General features: G+C 43.3%; 2 protein-coding genes across 4 annotated transcripts in view; one reads left to right on the top strand and one right to left on the bottom strand.

Annotated features, from left to right (window-relative positions):
- Positions 1-510: 510 nt before the first annotated feature.
- On the top strand, positions 511-9,642 carry LOC111155698 (superoxide dismutase 1). 2 transcript variants are annotated; one of them, XM_022516007.1, is made up of 5 exons: positions 511-687; positions 5,035-5,122; positions 7,114-7,183; positions 7,999-8,116; positions 9,215-9,642. In XM_022516007.1, exons 1-5 carry the CDS (start codon positions 610-612, stop codon positions 9,320-9,322), a joined length of 462 nt encoding a protein of 153 aa, XP_022371715.1. In that variant the 5' UTR covers positions 511-609; the 3' UTR covers positions 9,323-9,642. The 2 variants fall into 2 exon arrangements, with proteins under 2 accessions (XP_022371715.1, XP_022371716.1); XM_022516008.1 differs by having other exon boundaries at positions 511-682; positions 5,027-5,122.
- A 1,404-nt stretch (positions 9,643-11,046) lies between these two features.
- LOC111155697 (SR-related CTD associated factor 4) overlaps positions 11,047-18,077 on the bottom strand; it is a 68,378-nt gene continuing 61,347 nt past the window's right edge. For both annotated transcript variants that reach the window (XM_022516005.1, XM_022516006.1), the window contains exon 20: positions 11,047-13,228. In XM_022516005.1, the coding sequence (XP_022371713.1) occupies positions 12,285-13,228 (944 nt within the window). In that variant the 3' untranslated portion in view covers positions 11,047-12,284. The remainder of the gene's footprint in view (positions 13,229-18,077) is intronic.

An 18,077-nucleotide genomic window follows, 5' to 3' on the forward strand; every position in this document is an offset into this window, starting at 1 on the left:
ACCAAATTGGTAACGCTGTGCGCCAGGGACTGAGGAAATTACAGGGAAGCAAAGGCGGGGCAGGGAGGGGATGCGCCGCTTACACACGGTCAGGAAGCCCAGAACGCAGGACGAGAAACGAAACGACAAAAAGCGCCCAGCTCAACCGTCCCAATTTCTGAGGCACAGATGAGACAATGCCCTTATAATCACTGACGCTTCCACACAAAGTGACGTAGAGTATCAAAGGCGTGCCACGTGTACCTCATTTTTCCCATTTCGCGCACAGAGATCTACGGACTGGAACAGAAAGGCCGAATTTTTCCACAGTTCCATGTTTCCCGGCGGAGGGAGCCGGCAGCGCCGGACGCAAGGTTTCCCACGCGGCCCCTTGGTCCCGCCCCCGGCCGGTCCCTCCTAGACACTCGCGCGCCGACGCCCCGTGGGGAGCGGGCTGAGCGCGCGGGCGGCGATTGGTTCCGGGCCAGGGTGGGCGGGGCGCGGAGCGCCGGCCTATAAGAGCGCTGCGCGACCACCTCGGTTTGCGTCGGCGTCTCCTGCGGCGTCCTGCGTTGTCCTCGGGGTCTCTGCCACTCTCGGAGCCCGGACCGGAGCGCACCCTCGCTAGTCATGGAGATGAAGGCCGTGTGCGTGTTGAAGGGCCAGGGCCCGGTGGAGGGCACCATCCGCTTCGTGCAGAAGGCAAGGGCTGGGGCGGAGGCCAGGGGCGAGGCGGTGCCCGCGCACCTGTGCCCCGGAGCGGCGGCCGGCGGGCCCTCGGGCCGCCCTCGTCACGCCCCCGCCGCGCGGGGTCTGCGGATTCGCGCCGCCCGAGGCCTCTGCCCCGCGGCGGTGTGGCGGCCGAGTGCTGAGTCACCGGGCGGGCCCGGCGGGGGCGGCGGTGCGTCGCGAGGCCTGGGCGGGGGTGCAGGGAAGGAGCCGCGGCCGACCCTGGCGGGGCGGGGGTGTGGGGGGCTCAGAGAGCGGGCCCGGCGGGGAGGGCGGAGGCTGGCTGGCCCGCGGGCCTAGGCCTCCGTCCCGGCGTCTGTAGGTCGGGCGGAGGCGGTTCTTGAGGCGGCTGTGGCCCTCCCTTTCGGGGTCGTTTTCTGGGTCCTGAGGCTCCAGGACACGGAGTTGCGCAGTCTCCGGCCTGGTCCGCCCTTGAAAGTCCGGGGCGGGGGTGGGGAGTGCGGCGGGGCCACCTGGGCACGGTCGCATCCGTAACCCCACTTTAGGGCTTCCTTTCCGCTCAGGGGTCTGCAGCTTGCAGCCTGCGGGCACAGCCGGTGCCGGGGCGGTTATTGTGCAGCCCCGGAGCTAAGAGTGTGGCTGGTACACGGTTCGTTTAGAAGGTCCTGAAAAACAAGAATCATGGGACTGACAAGTCCGAGATGAAACCCTTGAGTCCCTGAGGTAGTAATTCGTAAAAGCTTATTGTGCACACGCGGGGAGATAGTCGGGACCCGGGAGCGCTCAGACCAAACCATGGGATGAGGGGGTATATTGCCATAAAGCAGCTTATAGAGTGAGAAGGCAGGGACTGTACGAATTTTTCACAGTCATGGGTCACCACAGTTTCCTTTTTTTTTTTTTTTTTTTTTTTTAAAGATTTTTTTTTTTTTGTCAGAGAGAGAAAGCACACAAGCAGGCAGAGAGGCAGGCAGAGGCGGAGAGAGAGGCAGGCTCCCTGCTGAGCAAGGAGCCCGATACGGGACTCGATCCCAGGACCCTAGGATCATGACCTGAGCCGAAGGCAGCGGCTTAACCCACTGAGCCACCCAGGCGTCCCCAGTTTTCTTAAATAAGAGTAAGAAATTGGTTAGTGTTTACCAAAGACCGGCCTTGGGATGCAAACAGTTTGACCTTTTGCTTAGGATTTCCAGAGGCATAAATAAGAAATGACCCAGGTCAAGTTAGTCTTGCAAAATAAGCCAGTTAAGCTACGCTTGTGTGACTAAATTGGTTTTGTCTGATCAGGGAATTTTCAAGGCTGGTCTCGGTTTGTTTTTGACTTTAACAGGGCAGAGACCTTGAGTGGCCCCTTACAGAAAAGTTTGCTGACCCTTGCTCTGGGTCATGGTCAGGCTGTAAAGGCAGAGAAGATGGCCTTGGACAAAGCTGCTTTTCCACCTGCAAAGCTCCAGAAGCAAGAGAGCTAATGGACTCCCGTGTTGGTGGTTTACCAGACCTGTGATTTTTTTTTTTTTTTTTTTAAACTCTGGGTGTATAGTAGGATTGTTTCGGGAGCTTTTAAAAAAATGTTGATTTCTGGGGCCAACTCCAGATTAGTTATGTCAAAATATGTCGGGGTGCAGTCTGAGCTTTGCTGTTTTCAAAGTTTCCGCAGTAGTACTGATTTGCACCAAGAATTGAGAACTGTTGGTAGAGGGTAGTGGATGGGGTTTTTAGGAGTTGGAAGTCAGATTTGTTCACTTAACTCTGTTGTTGGAGCATTCATTTAACCAAAATCTCTGTAAAGTGGTTTTTGAAATTGCTCTACCAATAGTCCCATTACTGAAATGGTCAAAGAATAAACTATACAAAAGTACTCATTAATAATATTGCAAAACAGGGGCGCCTGGGTGGCTCAGTGGGTTAAAGCCTCTGCCTTCGGCTCAGGTCATGATCTCGGCGTTCTGGGATCAAGCCCCGCATCGGGCTCTCTGCTCAGCAGAGAGCCTGCTTCCCCCTCCCTCTCTCTCTCTGTCTGCCTTTCTGTCTACTTGTAATCTCTGTCAAATGAATAAATAAAATATAAAAAAAAAATAATATTGCAAAACACATGTTTGACAAGGAACGTGCTTGTGGTAAGACTTGTTCCCCAAATCTTAGGTTAGGAACTGATGGAAAATTGTCTGTTGTCCTTGGCTTGATAATCATAACAGAATATTTAACATACGAATGAGATTTATTTTATTTATTTTATTTTTTTAGATTTAATATTTTTTTAAAGACTTTTTTGTTTGTTTATTTGACAGAGGCAGGGAGAGAGGGAGAAGCTGAGCTGGGAGCCCTGATCCTGGGCTCGATCCCAGAACTCTGGGATCCTGACTTGACCTGAAGGCAGATGCTTAATGACTGAGCCACCCAGGTGCCGAGATTTAATCTTTAAAGTGGTTTTAAAGTCACAAAAATGTGAGAGGACAGGAAAAGTAATCTTTGAAATTTATGCGAGGGAGCTTAATTTTTTCCTTTAAGTGGTTTCCAAATTTTCTGGAAAAAGGCTTTGTCATTTGATTAAATTTTGCTGTTTTCACTTGCCAGACTTTGTTTCACTCTTCTTCTTTCCTTTGTAATTCCGCCAATACTAAAAAATCTCAGAAGCCTCTGAGGAATACCTTCCCTTTGGCCTTGGAGAAATGGCATGGGTGTTACCTTCAGAAGTCAATCTGTGAATCCATACATAATGGAGTTTTTCCATCTTCCCCTGAGTCTCTTGTGGGGCCCCCTCTTTTTTTAAGTTCCAAACTTCATTTTGGTGGTGCTGTTTGTACCTGATAAAAGATCCTGGTGTAGTTAAGCATTACAGCTCTACGGATATGCAGGAATGTTAAATTGGAAATAAACTGTATTTGTTTGGTGTATAGTGTTTAAAATTTTGGATTAATTTCCAATTTCTAAAAATAAGAAGTTTTGACCTGTAAGACCAAATTACTAGCTTCTCTTGAAAAAGGGAAGCCACACTGAGCCCTTATTAGGTCAGGACAGCACCCTGCAGGATGAGTTTATGCTTTTTGCTTCCCTGACCTGTTTCAGTCAATTAAGGTAACCGCCTGGCCCTATAGGGTGGCACCCAGGCCGCTGACTGTTGAAACGCTCATGTGTGCTCTGTGCATTACCCATTAATGGCGACTTGGAAGAACCTGCCCTTTTGTCTCTGTGCTGTCGGTAACACAGTGCGTTTGAGGGACTAATATTCACGTATTAGTTTTTCCAGAGCTAAAGCTTAGAAGAATCCTAGTCTGTTCTCAAAGAAAAGCAAAGAAGGGCAGAAGTTGACATACTACTTTCTTTGAGCCACGGAGGCTAACACCTCTTGTAACTGTTGGCCCTGGCTATTAAAAAAACAAACAAGCTAAAAAAAACAAAGATGCCATCATGTGTATAACTGTGTGGTATGGATACTACGTGTGTTTTATTTTTGTTCCTAAGATCTCTTAGCTGCAAAAGGTCTTCTGTATGCAGCCCTGCGGCGCTGTTACCTATGACCATTGCTTACGTGGAGATACCGGTGTGTTCTGCTGCTGTAGTGTTTCTAACTGCCCTTTCTTTTCGGTCTCAGGAGGGGAGGTTATCTAGGTTGGAGGCCTTTAGGAAGCAGTAACTTGGCTTAGACCAGAATCAGTCCCCCAGGGAAAGTGGGATAGGATATTTTCTGGCTGTTAATAAAAAATAGCTGTGTTGGAGACAGATAAATATCCCTAGTGAGAGAGTGGAGAACCGGGATTCTAGGGTAACCTGCTGGACATTTCCAGGGTGTCTTTTTTTCTTTTCTTTTCTTTTGGTGGCTAATCTGTGTGTTTGCTGTACGGAAGAGTGTCTGCATGAAGAAAACGACATGTTATGATGTGCTGCCAACATTTGGGTCAACAAGTTTGATACATACTTGTATATTCAGCAGGAGCAAATGTATTCAAAAAAGCATTTACAAAAGTCATGAACTTACTCATATAAAATAGCCATATTACGTATGGATGTAGTTTCCGTTGTAAGGGAGTCAAACCCTACAACATCCACAAATCCACCATTTTAGTGCTCACTCGCCATTCGGCGAAGTGCGTTTTCTTGGCTGTTAATTGTGATGCTGGCTGTAGGGCTCCTGGGCTATGAATGTTAGAACAAGGTCACATCTCCCTTGTGTTGGTCCCCAGACCAGAACAGTTAAATAGCTTGCTAGAAATTGGTGGGCCTGGGATTTGGACACAGATCTTTCGACTCCCATGTCCATGTTCCTTCCACTTCCCTGTGATTGGTAAAGATTATTCAACTCTTTTCTCTGTTCAGAAGCACTTGCTCTCTCAAACTTTTTGCACTTTTCTTTGACTAAAGGGAAAGGGGCCTGTTGAGGTGTCAGGAACCATTACAGGATTGACTGAAGGCGAGCATGGATTCCACGTCCATCAGTTTGGAGATAATACACAAGGTGGGTGTTGTTTTGGTCTAGTGGCTCCTACTTGTTTCCGCTAGTAAGATAAGTAAGACGGGGTAGAGCTATCCCTAAACATTAAAAACCCTCAACATGCAGAGAAAAAAAAGTCAATAGGATAATTATGGTCAGCCTTAGGGAAATGACCCACAAAACTGACTCTTAAGTATGGAAAGGAAGGGGAAGAAGTTGATTTTTTTTTTTTAATTTTTAATTATTTATTTGACAGAGATCACAAGTAGGCAGAGAGGCAGGCAGAGAGAGAGGAGGAAGCAGGCTCCCTGCTGACCAGAGAGCCCAATGTGGGACTCAATCCCATGACCCTGAGATCATGACCTGAGCTGAAGGTAGAGGCTTAACCCACTGAGCCACCCAGGCACCCCAAGAAGTTGATTTTTTTTTTTTTTAAGATTTTATTTATTTGACACAAAGAGATCAAAGGTAGGCAGAGAGAGGGGGAAGCAGGCTCCCCGCTGAGCAGAGAGCCTGCCTTGGGGCTCGATCCCTGGACCCTGCATCACGACCTGAGCTAAAGGCAGAGGCTTTAACCCACTGAGCCACCCAGGTGCTCCAAGAAGTTGATTTTTTTTTTTTTAATCCTGATTATACCTTGTTTATAAGAGCTTCAAGTATTTTTTTTTTTTTTTAAGATGTATTTATTTATTTGACAGAGATCACAAGTAGGCAGAGAGGCAGACAGAGAGAGAGAGGAGGAAGCAGGCTCCCTGCCAAGCAGAGCGCCCGATCTAGGACTCGATCCCAGGGCCCTGAGATCATGACCTGAGCCACCCAGGTGCCCTCAAGTATTTTTTAAGAAAACAAAAAATTAAGCTCTCTTAGCTTCCATAGTAATCTCAGGTGTTTGTGAGCTAGGGTTGAGGGTGGGCGCTGCCAGCACAGGGTCTGCGTTTATTTGCATTACCTGTAAGAGTAGCTCGTACCTCCAACACAGGAGCCTTAGTAGGACAGAAGTAAGGTACAGTCTGAACAAAGAATGTAAACTGTTGGTGTTTTTGATTGAGTTTCGTTTTCTCACTTTGGGATTAGGAGCAAGTTGACAAAAGCTTATGTGCATTTAGTCATCTTTTACCATATTCGAGTAACGTGAACTCAGTGTTTACTTTTTATGATGAGAACTTGATTTATTCGTCTTGCTGGATTGGTTTTTATGTTCTGTAATTTGGTTCCTATAAAAATTGTAATTTAATGACTAGCTTTGAGCCATTTCGACAATTAAAATTCCTCAGGTTGCTCTTTTTTTTTTTTTTTAACCATTTTGTGTTGGGTGGCATTTGCCCTGTGTCTTTGATTTACCATGCCACTTCCTGTGACCTGTGTGTCTTCTCCTTGGGGACGCTGGGTAGAAGCTGTAAGCCATGGAAACTCCGTCACCTGCCGAGTGAAGAAAGCCTGTCACTAACGAGCCTTCTGCATTGATGAGTCGTCTGTGAGATTGGCTTTCCGTGAGGACAGGAGCGCCATTTTCACAGACTATTCTGAATGGCACTCTGTGGAATTCTGTGCGGCAACAGCCTGGGCTCGTAGCTGTAAGGTGCCATTTCTAGTCTGCTCGCACCAAGTAAAGGGCACCGACAGTGGTTGCTGGTGGTATGTTGCTGGGGAGGTCAGCTTCTTGTAGTTACGGTATGCCACCTCACAAACCAGGATCATAATCATGCGATTTTAATAATAGAAGAACCATGACGATCAAGTCCTGCCCTCTTATTTTACAGGGCAGTGAGGAGATCAAAGCCCAGAGAAGGATATTACCTTTACTGGTGTTACGGAGTAGTTAGAACTTGTTTCTACTGCTGGCCTATTTTGTTTATACTGAGGTGTTGCTTCCTCTCTTTATGAACCTAGAAGTCATGATGTAGGTTAGCATTTTCTGTATTTGAGGTCTTAGCAATGACCAGTTTCTTTTTAGAATTTGTTTTGAAATTCTGATTCATAATTTGGCTACCTTTGTTTTTGTTTTTGGTAAATAGGCTGTACCAGCGCAGGTCCTCACTTTAATCCTCTATCCAAAAAACACGGTGGGCCGAAAGATCAAGAGAGGTGAGTGACGAAGTGCTTTAACTCTTAACTAAAATTACGGCGATGGCTTGTTAGGGTCAGGACGGGTATCTACTTGCAGATTGCATATGCTGACATAAGTGGGTAGGCCTTCCCACCTCTGCTCTTGAATTTGTTGCCCCCACCAAGTAACCCCTTTGCCCCAGGTACTAGAGCAGCTTACTCTCTGGGCTGAGGAATTGACACATGGGGACATGATTTGGTTTTGTAGCATTTATTGAATATAGAATCAATACAAGTGCCAAAGGGAACTAATACAGGAAATGTCATGAGTAACAGTACTATCAACCACTAGCAACATAAACCACCATTGTGAAACAGAGGAAGCCTTGTAGGTAAAAATTTGATACTGAAAATTCAGTGAGTCCATTTGCATGTGTGTTTCCTGAGAGCCTTTCAGGAAAATATTAAATTTAAGGATGGGGCTGAATTTATTTTTATAACAGGCCTGGGGCATAGCATTCTTAGCCAGGCCAAGAATTAACAGGTGTAACTCAGTAACTTTGAGTTTACCCTTCGGTACTTTACCTCTGAAATGAGAGATGTGTCCCCATCCCACAATTCTGCCCAGAGCATTACCTTGTAGATTGGAAGCTTTGAAAAGCAGCGTGTCTAGAGTGTCAGTTGTTTCTAGTTTGTGTGTATGTTCCAAAATTCTGTCGATCTGGGAGAGTGGGTCCTGTTTGATACATACCATACCTACCCTTCTGTATGACTCAGTCATTAACTTAGTTCACCAACTAGCCTTATGTTAAATGGAAGTCAGTCCCAATTCCTGATGACTCTTTCCCTGTTAGGCATGTTGGAGACCTGGGCAATGTGACTGCTGGCAAGGATGGCGTGGCCGTTGTGTCCATGGAGGATCCTCTGATCTCACTCTCAGGAGACCATTCCATCATTGGCCGCACAATGGTGGTGAGTTTTTGTATGCTAGGATATGCATACCGTTTCTTCTAATACACAGACATGTATCTTTTCATGGATTCATGATTATTATTCCTGGTTTCTAAGGATCCACGTACATGTACCTTCAGTCCAGATTAAGAAAAGCAGTTACTTTGATGATCACTGTGAAGGTGAATTAGGTTGATGTAGGTTGGTTGTGACACTGTTCTGCAGAGATGTGGTAATTAAGTAGGTTTCATTTGGTCATACTAGATCTGTAGCGTGGAGAAACCGTAGTAGTCACCGTCTGGTTTTAAAATGGCCAGATTTTCCGGCCATGATTGAGTGTCCCCCTTGTAGTTCAACAGAACATTTCGTGAAGTCCAAATGAGACAGACCTCAGTATTGGTATTTGTTCATGTTTGCGGGTCTCCACCATTTGTTAAACCTGTGGGAAGCGAGTGCCCTGAGTTACCCACGGGGGCTGCATCTGGTTCTCGTAGTCACCAGGTAGCGTAGGCTCTGTGTTGCCTGCCCCAGAGGACAGTTAACCTTCTGTAGTCCTTTCCTTCCAAGTGACCCTAGAGTTTTCTTCAGCTATGGTTGCGAAGCAGAAAAATCATTGATCAATGTTTGAGGAGCCAAATTTAAAATACTATTGTTTAAATAGTTGAAGATACTTACTTACAAACTGGTAGTTCATTAGGCACATTTTTAGGTTTTTTAAAATTTTCCTTTTCTTTTTCCCTTTTTTTTTTTTTTTTTTCCTTCTAAAGTGTTTATTATGAAAGAAGGTTATAACTCAGGCTACTAAAATTTCTCGTGGAGGATTCAAACTGGCACATGGCAGCGTGTAACACTTGCCCCGGGTTTTTAGTATTTCATTTAGAGATAGCAACACTTACCTAGTGTTTACAATGAACTTAGTCTCTATCACAAAGAAAAAGCTTTGAATAGTAGTTTCTGTTGTTTACCACTAGATTAAACATTAGTGTATTTCCATGCTAGGATTATTTTAACATGGTCTTTTCTAGTATTAAGTGGTTCTTAAAAGTCTTTTGGGTATTGTTGGGAATAGGTGGTAATTACTTGATTGTGCTATGTTAATGTTCTCAAAACTTTTTAAAGGTCCATGAGAAACAAGATGACTTGGGCAGAGGTGGCAATGAAGAAAGTACACAGACGGGAAACGCCGGGAGTCGTTTGGCTTGTGGTGTCATTGGGATCGCCAAGTAAATATTCCCTAGGATGCGATCTGAGTCCTAGTAGCTCCTCTGTTATCTTGCTAGTTGTAGAAATTTAACTGGATAAACATTAAACACTGTAACCTTAAGAGTGCAATTTGTGTGACTTTTTAATTGCTTTAAAAAGTACCTGTAATGAGAACTGATTTATGATCACTTGGAAGATTTATATAATTTTATAAAACTCCTATTCAGTTAAAATGTCTGTTTCAACGATCTCTGTATTTTGCCAGGCTTAATAATCATACGTGGGTATTAAACTTAATTGTGTGAATTTCTTCAATTCTCATTCAAGCCCGCAATAAACAAATACACCATATGGCACTGCATCTTGAACCTGTTGAAGTATCCAAATTGAAACTCTATAAATTAGCTCTTGATACTCCTACAGAGCGCTTGAATGGAACAGAGTTAGTAATATGTTGACAGATACGACCTGTTTCATAGAGGTTGCTTTTCAAAGTGTTTTAAATGACGGAAGAGGGTTTAAAGTTCTAGCAGCTGGTCTTTTAGCTAACACCTCAATTTGAATCTTGGTTGGACAGCTGTCCTTTGTCAGCTTCAGGGAAATTAAGGTGGTTTCCCTGATTAGCTACTTAGCATTTTGATTCAAAAGGTATTTAACTTTATTTTAAAAAGTAAATGTTACGGTTTGAGAGCCCTTTGATAACTATTAGTGAAACTGTGAACAGTTAAGTTAGCCTCAGCTAAGAGTAAATTTACCTACCTGCCAAAATGGCACATATTCCACGTTTCATACACCTGTGAAGATTTATTTAGTTTATAATAAAAGTAGAGGGTGGCACAGTCTGCTTTCAAATTAGCCATTTAAAGAAAATATCGTAGCATTTTAAGATGGGACCAAGGAAATGTTTGAATGTGGGTTATGGCTACTTAAGAATTTACACATCTAATTAGTAAGTTTAGGTGTAGTTCTCCTATTGTAAATACTTAACTATGTACCTATGAGAAACTTTTAAATGAAATGTTAACCTAATTCAGGTTTTGGACTCTGGAGTACAGTTATCAACTGGTAATAGTAGAGTGTTTCTGATAGGGAAATCAGAAATAAGGTACAGTTCTGATTGATCATAAATATATGCTATCCTTTTATCAAATGTAGGATATTGGTTAGGAGAGGAAAAGCCAACTTGGAAAAGGACAATTTGTAGTGTTCTCAGTTTTAAAACTGGTGATAAAAAGAACAGCATGCTCAGAAGTGGTTAAAATCCCTGTTAGAATTTAAAAACAGTAATGGATTTCGCTAATAGACTGCTTGGTGTACGTGTGTGGGATAAGACTCAAATACAGGGCCTGGCTTGTGAGCCTCAAGTGTAATCACTACCACTTAGGACGTCAGCGGAGGGTGCGGCCATGTGGAAATAGGATGGTTCCAATACTTAACATTGGAAATAGGGGTTTTAAGTCCTTGAAATCTGAACACTAAATCAGATGTATTATTTCTTTCCAGAAGCAGTTTCAGTTAGGACTTTTAAACCTCTCAGGTGGGCCAACATCAAACGGAGGACAAGTCTTACAATTCAGGTGCAGATATCAGCCTGATTTTTCTCTCATTTTCTAAAGCCAGGAACACAAGAACATTGTCCTAGATACATTCTCCCTGTCGAAAGAGAGATCTTGCTGCAAAGTACTATTTAAAAACCAGAGTCATAAAGCAGCTTCACCTGGGGATGAGGGCAAAGAAAAAGTTACCTGCTCAGCACACTAAAACTAGAACAGTTTAAAAGGTAATTTAAGGGAAAAAAGCCTCAACAAGGCCATAAACACTTGGGACTGTGTAACAACAGGTCTCTTCCTTGGCACTGGGGAAAAGCAGTTTTATGGAACCGCTTTTCTGTATTCTTTTAGATACAGGTTTGATTTGGCTTTGGACGTCTCCACGTAGTATTTCCTGGATAAACTACATGTACTTTTCTAGTTATCCCAACAATTTTAAGCAAAAGAGAAAATACTTTATATGTTCTTATATGTGACAAAAAGTTCAGTCTACCTCTGCCCAGCAGGGGAGTTTAACAAATGGTAAAGAAAGGCAACAGGCAAGGCTTATAAGGAAACAATAGGTTGCATTTAAGTCCTTAAACAGAGAAGACAGAAAGCTTTTAGGTTGCAAATGTTAACCTTGATTTTTTTCACCCTTCTGAAAAATTTAATGGGATGGTAAGGAAACACTCAAACTTAATTTCTAGTAAGTAATACCCAGGCAATCAGATAATTCTATAGTACAATCGGGTCTTTGGGATCCAGTTTTTCCCCCAGCAAAATTTCTCTTTACAAGTTAATTAGGGCAACATTTACCACAAAGCCAATGGCAAAAAAGAAAACCTTGATTGAACTGCAAAACTAACAAGCTTTTCAATTAACATGAACACAACTAACCCTTTACACCTTATGATTGAAATGTTAAAATTCAAAAATAGTATACAAATGAAAGTGAGAATAACTACATAAAGATGTCTATTTCCATCAAATAAACAAGTCTAATTTAGACTCCAATACAGTATTAACAGCTCAAACTTTGATGGTGAACAATCCTTTTCCACCTTAATGCAGTGTAGGAAGAATAGCACACATTAAAGTTTGTTATGAAAATAGAGTTTATTAAAAACATCCCTATTGTTTTGAGGAGCTTTCACCGTTACCTTGTCTTAAATTAAAAAAAAAAATAGAGAGCACTTCTAATTACGATTTGTAAACTTTTTAAAGTCAAAACTTTTAAAAAGTTACAGCAAAAAGGGTAATATTTATTCATATTTTCAGTATTTTTTGTTATTTTGTGGCTATTTTTAAATAGAAGGGAAGCAATCAAATTGCTTACAATTCCCCACCAACTACTGCGGGGCTGCGGTATAGCAGGAGCAATATAATACAGCATCTGTACACCTCAAGCTCTACACTCCGGAAGTGTCATGGTCACATTCGACAAATGCCAGTCTCTAACGAGGAGCCTCTGCTGCTGAGCCAGAATCCTTTTCGGGTTCAACGGATGAGGTAGCCTCAGCAGGTAGCTCTTCAGATGGTTTTACAACGGCAGACTCAGACTCCCCCTTACCAAGTTCTGAAACAGTGTCTACGGTTCCCACTTGACTAATGGGAGGTTCAACGGTTTTGTTACCACCTGCCCTGTCTGTCACCTCGGGCTTCTCCTTTCCTCGGTTTTCTTCCTTATCTCTACGAGACTCTCTATCTCTAGAATCTCTCTCTCTGTCTCGATGCCCACTAGAGCGTCTATTTCTCTCTTCCAAGTCTCTGTGCCTGTCCCGGTCAGGGCTCCTTCTTCCCCACTCTCTCCTTTCACGGTTACTATTATCTCTATCATCATTACGGCTCCCATACCGTTCCCGGTCATTTTCCACCCTATTTCCAAAAGATCTTCTTCCAAACCTCTCTTGGTCTCTACCTGAATTGAACTGCTGCCTGTTATCATTTCTAAACGGCTGTGGTTGTTGCTGTGCTGGCGGCGGCGGCTGCTGCTGCTGCTGCGTGGGTGGAGGCTGCTGGGGCTGCGGCTGCGGCGGTGGGGGCTGCTGCGGCTGGGGTTGCTGCTGCCTTCCGTCTCTGTCTTCAGGACCCCCTGGGCCTGGTCCTGGGCCCCCGAGCCCTGGCATTCCGCCAGGCCGAACAAAGGGGCCATGTGGTGGAAAGGGGCCTTTCATTCCATGAGGTGGCGGCATTCCAAAGCCCCCGGGGCCTGGAGGGGGACCTCTGTGCATCATATGCGGCGGCATGGGACGAGGTGGCATCAAAGGGAACCTCTGTAAGTGAGGTGGAGGCATTCCTGGAGGGCGCTGAAGTGGGATCAGGCCAGGTCGGGCACCGAGAAGACCAGTGGATGGTGCCTGGAGCCCAATTACAGGACCAGGTGCAACTCCTTGAGTACCTAAGAGAAAGTAAAAATAAAAATTAGGTAAAGCAGAAGATGGCATTCGATTTTCACCTGTTTCCTGTGGAGCTTCAATCAAAATGAAGTTCAATCCAGAATCTTCCAATTTTGTGTGGTTTGCCAAGTCTACCCCGTGAGAAACTCAATGTGAGGGTCTGCCCAGTCACAACCACGGATGCAGTCTTACAGATACTACACTATATATATGCTATGGGGATACGGGTGTACGTAACTAGTGTACAGGTGATTAGTGTCTCATATTGGTAGAGGTCAAAACCAGCTGGAAAAGGAAATTGCAGTATACCAATTTTGGAAAGTCTCCTATAGTCTTCACCAGCAGCTGTTTGGCGAAAATACTTAAAACACTCAAAATACTTAAAACATTTGAGAAATACAATGTACTAGGCCTAATGAGAAAGCGCTGAACTATCTGAGCCAACTGAAGGCCAGCTCAGGTGCACTTTTAGGAAATTTTACGTTTTAAAGTCAATACTAGAGACAAATGGGGTCACTGACCCAGAAAATCCACCTAAGAGAGAGGTTTCTGATTCCTTGTCGGTAGGATGCCTTACTACATGGTACGCATTACTTGAACAGTAATGCTTATAAAGACTGAGAGACCAGTGGAGAGTTTATTCTTACAGGTTCTTGCTAGGTCACAATGACGAAGTATGCTCAAAGTTCAGCCATTCATCTTCTCATTCTTCCTAAGGCAACAAGACGGACAAAGTTGGTGCTGTTGACAGCGCTGAGGACTTACTGGTTTTATTTCCCATTTACATGTGGCTTTGCTCATGTTTTGGTGTTAAGTCATACAAATTCAACAATCTACCATTTAGAATGATCTGGCAAGCAGTATGCATGTTTCAGTTCACCACTTAATAACAGAAAGGCATCATCTATTTCTTCACAAATATCAACAGCACAAGGCAAAATACTATATGACCAACGGGAGTTAACTCCTGCTACCGTAACACTGTCACTAACACTGGAAACTGTTCCAGAGGTTAGAATATGTACTATTTCCTCATGTACTGCAGAAAGGCCTTTGAGCAAGTTATGGGTTGGGACTCTTGATCAGCAATGGTTCACAGAAATGTTTGGGTGACACAGATAAAAAAACTCAAGAGCAAACCCCATACTTTAATACTAAGTATTCCCCGCACCCCCCCAACATCACTTTGAACCACTTCCTTCCTCCCACGTGGTTCAGCAAACATTTAACAAGTACTACTCCCTCCCAAATTGTTTGTATGAGTTTCTAACTTCAGTTTCTGCTCCTCACAACATGTGGTCTGATAGTATTCTGTCAGACTTAAGGATTAAACAGAGTAGACCTGAAAATATACATACAGCGGTTTATAACTATAAACATGAAAACTCATCAACCTTGGTATTTACTTAGACACACCTTCTTTCACATGCTTAAAAAGAAGTATGTTTGGTGAAATATAATCTCATTTAGGAATGACCTTGGACGTGTGCCTCAGAAATGAGAGTAATACCTGCCTCTTGTTGAGATTAAATGGCATAAAATACATATAGTTAAATATGCTGAAATTATATCTATTTTTTTTTTAAAGATTTTATTTATTTACCTGACAGAAATCACAAGTAGGCAAAGAGGGAGGCAGAGAGAGAGGGGGAAGCAGGCTCCCTGCTGAGCAGAGAGCCCGATGCAGGACTCGATCCCAGGACCCTGAGATCATGACCTGAGCCGAAGGCAGAGGCTTAACCCACTGAGCCACCCAGGCGCCCCTTATTATATCTATTTTGACAGGTGATAAATATCCTAACATTAAATATCTAACTTCACTAAAATGAGTGCATTTTTCATTTCTGATTTGGATCTTATTAACCTCTCATGGTTCCCCAATACCCACCACAATTTAGTCAAGCACTTTGGCAGTTGGGAAAAATGTGAACACAGTGAGCTTCCACATGTCGGGTCTAAAGGTAAAATATGCTAAATACCAGAGTAAAAAGCTAGAATTTATGAAATGGACAAACGAGGCAAAGACCTTGTCTCTTCACACACTCTTCAGACTCGCTTTGAAACCCCAATGAACATACACAGAACCTATCCTACGTTTCAGATCTAAATGAATTCACAATGGCCAACATTATTCCTATCACTTAGTAAACACCGTGGTATGCCAAACAGCAGGGCAACAAAAGCACCTAAGATACGTCCTTTCTCTCACTTTTAAAAGAAATTAGTCTCAACATTTGTGGACCATAACTCAACATAAAATGTATGTACCCAAGTTACTGACCTTTTCATAGAGATACCACACATAGATACACTCAAACAAACTTTACTTTCCCACGAGCCTTTAAAATGACCACTGTTTTACTCTGTTAGAGTTCAGTGCGACACATTAGAGTACCTCTCTTTAAGCTCCAGAGGCCAATGCCAAATTTTTAAATATCACTAGAAAAATGGGAAGCAGGTTCAGAGCATCTTATTATAACAAAAGAATCAGGTTCAGATGAATCTTTAAGAGGAAAAAGGGACTCCTGTAGGACAATGGAAAGGTCCTACTTCCTGATTTACCCAAGACTGGCTTCCTCAATTACCAATCTGACAGTGGCCAAAGGATGCAAGGCCACCTCAGCCTTGTACAGAACAGATAAACTGGTAATAATACTCTTTAAAAATACAAACCTGTCTCTAGGAACACACCTCTTAAGTCCTTTATAATATGCATTTGAGAGTAAACAGATTGATTTAATATGGCTAACATTTATAGTAATCATATATTTAAACTATCTACAACATACAATATTTTTATAAAAGCAAAAATATTGCCTAATTCATTGATTCTGTATGTGTAGCTGCTTGTATTTGCCTAAAAAAATCCCTTCTCTCATTTGTAAATAAGTAGATTTCCATTTAACCCTTCAAATATTCCCATAGTCCTAAATGTTGACCTTCAGGCCACAGAAGTGGTAAAATTATGGATTATTACTGTTTTGTTTTGTTTTTGTTTTTTTTTTTGCCATCAACACGTGTTGCTTTTATAATCAAAGTTATATTTAACTAAAAATATACCAGGTGGCATAAACCCTTGACAGGCATGCTAGCTGAATTTCATTTTTAATTAGGAAAGCTGACATTATACATACATCAATAGACTATGTAGTGAGTTAGTCTGGTCTAAAGGGCCTTCAAAGCAATCGTTCATTATGTCATGGAAGGATGATATGCAATGCCACTGACAAGTTTTCTAGTTACAGATTAAAAAAAATAATTCACATATATTGAACACTTGAGCTTTACATTATTAACTCATTTCATGTGCTAGAGACATAAAGATAAACGAAACATTGTCCTTTCCTTCAAACAGGATATAGCCTAAGTAGAAAGAAACATGCTGGCTGCAGGAAGAGATGGCACAAGCTAGTATGGTGGCAAAGGCGGGCCTGCTGAAGCTTGTGTGTATGAATCTGAGTGTGAGGCTTAGGGTGTCTGAGCAGGGTCCAACAGCAAGGACATCACCAGTCAAGAGAACTGCAACAGTGTGTCTTCTGACGAGAGAGAAGACAGATATGCAAGATGAGGTTTATTACTGGAGCCGCAGGCAAGAATCTGTGTGAATACACTACCATCCAACTGAAAGAGGTTCAGGAGGCCGAGCAGGCTGGCTGGGGCAATTCAGAAGTGTGATATGCCACAAGAGGAAAGCCGGACTTTGGCTTCAAGTGATGGGGCAATGACCAAGGCATGATTCGCAAGCATGATCCCGTGTTCATTTTTGAAAGAGCTTTCTAGCAAGCAGTGTAGAGGAGAGCCAGGAGGGGAAAGACAGCAGAGAGCTGGTGGACTCTTATCCCCAGAATCCATGGGACAGAAAGAGAGAGACTGAACCCAGATAGGGGGGACAGAGAGGAAAAGCACAGTTCTCTGGTCTGAATGAGTAGACGGAAGCATCAACGCAGTGCAGGAATTTAGGAAGAGAAGCTGTTTTTGGGGAGAGGACAAATTTCCACTGAGCTAGAGGAGACTGGGTTAGATCTGGTGGGTGTGTGCAGAAGAAACTGGTATGCATACCTAGAGCTCGTAGGAGAAGTCCCAGTGTCACCCTCAGTTCAGGTGAGAAAAGGGAAGAGTTCAGACCCCAGGAGACACTACCTTAAAGTCTCCAAAATTTTAATACAGCAGATTTTAATGCAGGAAAAGGGACAGCCCCAAATGTCTATATTCAAATTTGAGAAGTGTTAAGAAATACACTTGAGTTCAACTCAAAATAACCAAGACTTAACTGTGAATATTCCTGTGAGTCAAAAACCAGACATTTCACAATTAAAAAGTCAGTCAAGATTAAAGGGGAGGTACACTGCTATCTAGAGCAAAGCTTTCCAGAATTATGTGACTTAAAGAACAGGTGTTAAGAGACTAAAGGGGCAGCGAGGAAGAGGAAGCTGGTATCATGGGTGGAGCCCAACATGGACCTTGAAATCCCAGAACATACATAAGGGACACAAACAGTAACTTTCTGCCCTATAGGCAGCTTTCTGCTAAGGACTGTAGGGGGGACAGGGAGGGCAAGGAGAAACATATAAAATTACTAGAAGTTTGACTTAAGTGCTGAGTGACCCAAATGCATCAGTTAGCTGGACGCTTTTGAAGAGGATGAAAATTCACGGGGGATCCTTTAAGGAAAGCAAGGACTTGCTAGGTGAAAAGGGGAGGGAGGAAAAGGATGAGAGGGAAACATCTAAAAAGGCAAGGCAGTTCTGCCTCTTTGCCAACAATGTCGTCCTTCATCCTACCAAAACCACTGCTTCTTTCAAGTCCTGGACCTTTTGTTACAAATATCTGTATTACTTCCAAATTCTCATC

Source organism: Enhydra lutris, unplaced genomic scaffold (genome assembly GCF_002288905.1).
Source record: "Enhydra lutris kenyoni isolate GAN:26980312 unplaced genomic scaffold, ASM228890v2 scaffoldscaffold43, whole genome shotgun sequence".
Lineage (NCBI taxonomy): Eukaryota > Metazoa > Chordata > Mammalia > Carnivora > Mustelidae > Enhydra > Enhydra lutris.

What these genes read in the sequence shown, in the direction of transcription:
- LOC111155698 (XM_022516008.1), top strand. Translation starts at nt 610, where the DNA reads ATGGAGATGAAGGCCGTGTGCGTGTTGAAGGGCCAGGGCCCGGTGGAG. An exon ending in GTTTGGAGATAATACACAAG is followed by an intron (nt 5,123 to 7,113) that starts GTGGGTGTTGTT and finishes TTTGGTAAATAG; the next exon opens with GCTGTACCAGCGCAGGTCCT. An exon ending in TCATTGGCCGCACAATGGTG is followed by an intron (nt 8,117 to 9,214) that starts GTGAGTTTTTGT and finishes AACTTTTTAAAG; the next exon opens with GTCCATGAGAAACAAGATGA.